Source organism: Medicago truncatula, chromosome 1 (assembly GCF_003473485.1).
Source record: "Medicago truncatula cultivar Jemalong A17 chromosome 1, MtrunA17r5.0-ANR, whole genome shotgun sequence".
NCBI lineage: Eukaryota > Viridiplantae > Streptophyta > Magnoliopsida > Fabales > Fabaceae > Medicago > Medicago truncatula.
Window position 1 is genome coordinate 36,839,820 of NC_053042.1, and position 6,000 is coordinate 36,845,819.

Genomic DNA, 6,000 nt, shown 5'->3' on the forward strand with positions numbered 1-6,000 from the left:
CCAAACATGGTTGTATTAAATGTAACAATTGAATCAAAATATAAAAATATTGGGGATTTTCTACATGTATTCAACATATCATTATAAATGAAATGCTATTAGCATTTTTGAGTCAAAAATTCAAATGATTACTTTGGCAGAACCCACAATATCTTTCTAAAGAAAACGACACACACCATTGTTCAATTTGGCGATAAATGCTTTCGGAAAACAAAGATTTGCAAAAAAGAATAAAGAAATGTGACCAAGAATTTCACTTGTTTGAGGTGGCTTTCCACATCTTATCCTAGTTACATCGTGATCAATAAAAATTTGTTTTTATAAAAAATAATTACATATCAAAGTTGGACAGGTCCTAAAAAAGAGCAACAAAAAAAAAAAAGGTCCCATTCAGATATATGAGTGGGACTAGTCATATTGGTTCATGATTTACATGTGTCTTTTGTTTTTGATAAAATGATTTACAAGTGTCTTGTAATATAATTTACATGTGTCTTGTAATATAATTTACAAGTGTCTTGTAATATAAAAAAATTACACCCACATATATATCGAGTAAATAAATTGAAAGTTAAAAAAATATTAACATATATATGTACATATTTTTTTTTTTTTTTGACAAGATATATGTACATATTCTATTCTTGAGAGTTGAACAATTGCATGTTAGTAATAAATTTAATATGTAACAATAACATACTTATGTCAATTATTTTAGAAAAAGCTAATTTAGCCAACCCAAATTGTCATCAAAGAAAATTAAACCTAAGACCTTGAGGAGGAGCACACTCCAATCCAAAGTCAATACTACTAGACCAACCCAAGCGAGTTCGTCAATTATTATTGATTTAATTTATTATGTTTAAATTTATTAAGATAACATTATACCCCCTAAGGTAATAGTCAAATATCGTTTTCTAGTCAAGTTTATTCCTAATGACCAGTTCAAGCAAGTAGGGAGAACTCATTCTGTTTAAAATTGAGTGATCCTTTTTGATTTTATAACAATTACATGCACTTATAATATTGGTCATGTAACACTCAACCAGTAATTTTTTGACAATGATAATTCACAATATATCTAGTGTCTTGGATTCTATGAGTACTGTTGTTTTACATACTCCTAGTCAGGAATTTGAATAAATCTTTATATTAGGATTTTAATAAGAACAGGATACCATAAATAGTGCATTTAGGAATCACATTCAATTAATTAAATAAGTATGTATTCATCCTTGCAATTAGGAATCGTTTAAAAATTGGTCCCTGTAATCGCTAATCCTGACAGTTTACTCTTGCATTGTTTAATCATTTAAAATTTCGTCTCTCTCCCCACTTAATCACTGCCACATCACTAATTTGACGACGTGGCAATTACTGTCACACATGACATTCCAATTTTATCCTTGGGTTTCCAATTCTTTCTTCAATATTTTGTCCTATTTTTAAGGGTAAAATTGGAATTTCATATGTGGCAGTGATTGCCACGTCATCAAATTAGTGACGTGGCAATGATTAAGTTGGTCAAAGGATGAAATTTTAAATGATTAATGATTGCAAGGCTAGTTTGCAAGGATTAACGAATACAGAGACCAATTTTTAAACGACCCTTAATTGCAAGAATGAAATACATATTTAAGCCATTAAATTAAATAAACCCATCACCTAAGCTATATATATAATGTGCATGAGTTATGCTTCTAAATAAGTTTAGAAAAGAAACATCATCACATTCACATCTCTGAACTTATGGAGCAAAAAATATTTTCTCCTCTGCTTGGATTCAAGAAGTTCAAGCCACACTTGATCATGGTCTTAGCCCAAGTTGGCTATACCTTCTTATATTTTATCAGTGAAGCTTCCTTCAATCATGGAATGAGTCCTTATGTTTATGTTACATATCGACATATTTTCGCCGGTGTTGTGATGCTCCCTTTTGCGTACTTTCTTGAGAGGTACATGCACATTTAATTCTCTTCAATTCAAACACGTTCAAGTTAGAAGTTTTGTTGGTTTTTTGAGTTTGAACTTTGAAACTCAGAAATCTTGAGTCATATCAATTAATTTATTTGTTTCAAATAAACAACTGAATTTGGTATGATCATAGATGATATCACATTTGATCAATTATCTTATGACAATTGCACTTGTTATTTTTCTTGCAGAAAAGTAAGACCCAAGCTGACTTTTGCTCTTTTTATGGAAATTTCTGTGCTTTCTTTGTTAGGGTAAGAACAAATAAAAAATGTATGTTATTACATTGTATGGAAGTATGGAAACATAAATTGTATAATTTAAAAATATTATTGCAGGATCACCATGGCACTCAATTTGTATTTTGCAAGCTTAAAGTATACTTCTCCAACCTTTCTTGCTTCCATGTTCAATACCATAGCTTCCCTTACCTTCATTATTGCAGTGGCACTCAGGTTTGAAGTTCTTTATATAATGGTTTGACTAAAAATGTTTTGGAGTATTTGTAATTTTTAATGTATGTATATAAGAGAGTTGGTTTAAGTGCAGGTTTGAAGTTATTGATATTAAAAATCCACGTGGAATTGCAAAAGTACTTGGGACCTTGACATCCTTAACTGGTGTTATGACCATGACACTATACAAGGGACCTATTATGAGAAATTTGTGGAGTCCTCTAATCCATATTCAACCAAAAAGTGCTTCTGTTAGTGAGAGTGGGTTAAAGGGTTCACTTATTACAGTTTTATGCTGTGTCACGTTTTCTATATGGTACATTATGCAGGTAATCACCTTAATACATAACTAGTTTTTAGCTTGCAAATGATCATAAGTATTTTAAAGAAACTGATTATAGATTCAAAAAAGTAGAAAATCTTCATTAAAAATGCAACATTTATATTTTTCTACAACTCTAATATATTGAAATTGGATATTCAGGCATCAACTCTAAAAAGATATCCAGCACAATTATCACTCACTACATGGATGTGCTTTATGGGAGCAGCACAATCAGCCATTTTCACAATAATAGTAGAACATAATAACCCTTCAGCATGGATTATAGGATTCAACATTGACTTGTGGTCCATAATATATGGGGTTAGTATAATGAATAATTCATATCTTTCTAAAACAGTACTACCAAATCATAAAGTTCTAACATTATACATCAATCATTATCAATGATAGGGAATTGTTGCTGGTGGTTTGTTGATCTACATTCAACTATGGTGCACTGAGAAAAAAGGACCAGTTTTTGTCACAATGTTTAACCCTCTTTGTACCATATTTGTGACAATTCTAGCATACTTCGTCTTTGGTGAAAAACTTTATTTGGGCAGGTAAATTTGTTTACATCGACAATGTATCAAAGTTAAACTCTTCTAAATGTTACAACTATGAATACGTAGTCAGTAGACACGTTTTTCTTAGAAAAATAACATTATTTTTTAGCATAATAATATTTCTGAAATTTTCTTTTCATTAAATTTTCAGCATCATAGGTGGTTTTATTGTCATCGTGGGTCTATATTTGTTGCTGTGGGGTAAAGAAGGTGACAAAGATGTTGATTTCAAGACCAAGCAGTGCAATAGTGAAGACCCAGAATGCATAGTATAATCAGTAACTTTAGCTGGAAAGGTTGTAGAAGTGTATATCCAAGTGAGAATAGAATAAAGTTTTTGCATCATGAGGATTGAGGAAGAATTTGTAGGTTTATTCTGGCTATATATACGTTTTTTGCAAAACCAAGGCTTCACAAAGTTCGTTTTTACCTTCCTGTTTTACAACCAGTAACAAAATTAAATAAGATTCTCTCCCAATCAAAGGAGAAAAAGATAGTTGATTATCATAATGTGCATTCCATAACTCATTACACACCACAAAATAGACTTAAAAGTTAAAAAACGAAACCGTTTGGAAATAACGAGTCACAACAATATTACAATATCAAGTGTTGTGTGACACATCAGAATATCAATAACATGACATAATTTCTATTACGTTGCAAAAAATTGATTAGATGTCAACAAAACAATTTAAGGGGTTTTTTTTTTTTTTTTTTTTACAAAGCTAAACAAAAAGAAAAACAAGAAAAAAGGGAAAAGAAAAAGCCTAGGCTCTAGGGAAGAAAGTTTCCATGGCGTCGTTCGCAAGTAGGGTTAGGATGTCGCTTGGAGGAGTAGGATGGGTAGAAAAATCCTCATTAGAAAAGCTCCTAATTTAGCCATGAAGTCAACACATTGGTTTCCTTCTATGAGACAATGCTGAATAGAGAAATTTCTTGAAGATAGAAGAGCTCTGATATCCGATTAAGACAACATAGGCATGATACTTAGAAGCTTGGTCAGTGATGAGTCTGATGGATAGGAGGGAATCGGATTAGCAAGCCATTTCCTCGATTCCCATTTCCGTTGCCAGGAGTAAACCTCAGTGAATTGTGGTGAGCTCTGCAAGCAATAAAATATCTATGATGCATAGGTACGGGTACGACGTAATACGGTAAATTTTAAAAAATGAAGGTACATGTACATTGATATAAAACATCAACAAAAAAGATTTTTCAAGTGAATTACTACACTTCTATTATCATGTTGTTTTAGAGTTTTACTTTTTTTGTGCACCCTTCAACTATTTTCACCAAAAGCAAGAGAGAGAATTAAAATACAATAAAAAGGAAAATAATTTTGGTTATTTTTCCACCGCCCGTAAGTTTCTATTTTCACCAACTACGACGAAACAACTAAGTAAAAATAGGTATGTAAGTTATGAGTATTGTACATGTACCCGGTACCGGTACTTCTCCATGTTTGGAGTACCCATGCTTCAGAGAAAGATATTTGTCGAGGTTGGAATGAAGCCGGAGAATCCCGAGAGATAGAAACATGCACTGTTTTGAATAACACCCCCAAAACCAGCTTGAGTCGGTGTTCCTATACAGCTTCCGTCCACATTGAGAATATGACAACCGTGATTGTTGCTATTCCATCGAACCATACAATCTGAAGGAGCAACTGCGACAATCTGGAAACTGGTCTTAATAGTATTTGTCGTGTTTTCCGTATTTTGAATGTGAAGGCTGAGTCGAGTTAGAGACCATGTTTCATTACTAAGGCACATCATATTGTCCACCAGAGACCAGTAAGAAAGATGGTAGATCGAGGGAGAGAAGGCAAGAGTACCCACTTTTAGTGGTGGTGTAAACGCCATTTTTACTAGATGATTTAAGGTTTTTTATTTTTTATTTTTGGTACAGGATTTAAGGGTTTATTTTAATAAATATAACAGATAGGTAGATTTCATTTATTTTATTGACAATGTATCTTACAATTTATTAATTATATAAAATTAGATTCACGATTCAAAAAATAGTTCTTTTGATTCAATTATTCATAATATTTGAACTACAATTTGATAACTATGGTCCAATACCTAAAGATCATTGAAATTGCAAGTTGACTGGTACAATTGGTTCTAATATAGAATATAGATCATCGTTTGTTCTATGGATTCCTCAAAGAAAAAGATTATGTATTCTTCTAAGAAAAAGAATAGCACTGAGAGATGACCATGTTAAAAGTGTTGGTGCATGAAAAAGTAGCGTGGATGACAATATACATCGATGGAAACCAATAGAAATAGTAAAGCAAAAATGAATTGCATCTAGCAGGCACAAGCATTTAAAATCAGTGTACAAAGTGTGACCAAAAACAAAAATCAGGGTCCATAGCACTAATTAGAAGTTTAAATCAACAAGAAAACACAGTTTTGTTCCCATACATAATATTCTTATTAAGTATTTCTAGTTTCCATAAAATTATGACATTTAAAGTTTAATCCTGTATAAATTTTATTCAATTTTTATCCTTCATTTTTAAAAAAATTGTGCACTTTTTCCATAAATATAAGGACAAAAATTAGGCCTAAGTATGGCGAAACATATGTAATTTTAAATTTATTCTCAAAGCCGGAAGCAATAGAGGATAGGTGATGGTGAGGATATCTAGGTTTGATATAACAAATGG

At 31.6% G+C, this 6,000-nt stretch overlaps 1 protein-coding gene across 1 annotated transcript; it reads left to right on the forward strand.

Moving 5' to 3' along the window:
- The first annotated feature begins 1,712 nt into the window (after positions 1 to 1,712).
- LOC25484415 (WAT1-related protein At5g07050) lies at positions 1,713 to 3,827 on the forward strand. The gene is made up of 7 exons (XM_013613222.3): positions 1,713 to 1,955; positions 2,166 to 2,228; positions 2,313 to 2,429; positions 2,524 to 2,758; positions 2,914 to 3,075; positions 3,166 to 3,317; positions 3,472 to 3,827. The coding sequence occupies exons 1-7, from the start codon at positions 1,750 to 1,752 to the stop codon at positions 3,593 to 3,595; spliced, it is 1,059 nt and encodes a 352-aa protein (XP_013468676.1). The 5' UTR covers positions 1,713 to 1,749; the 3' UTR covers positions 3,596 to 3,827.
- Positions 3,828 to 6,000: the final 2,173 nt, after the last annotated feature.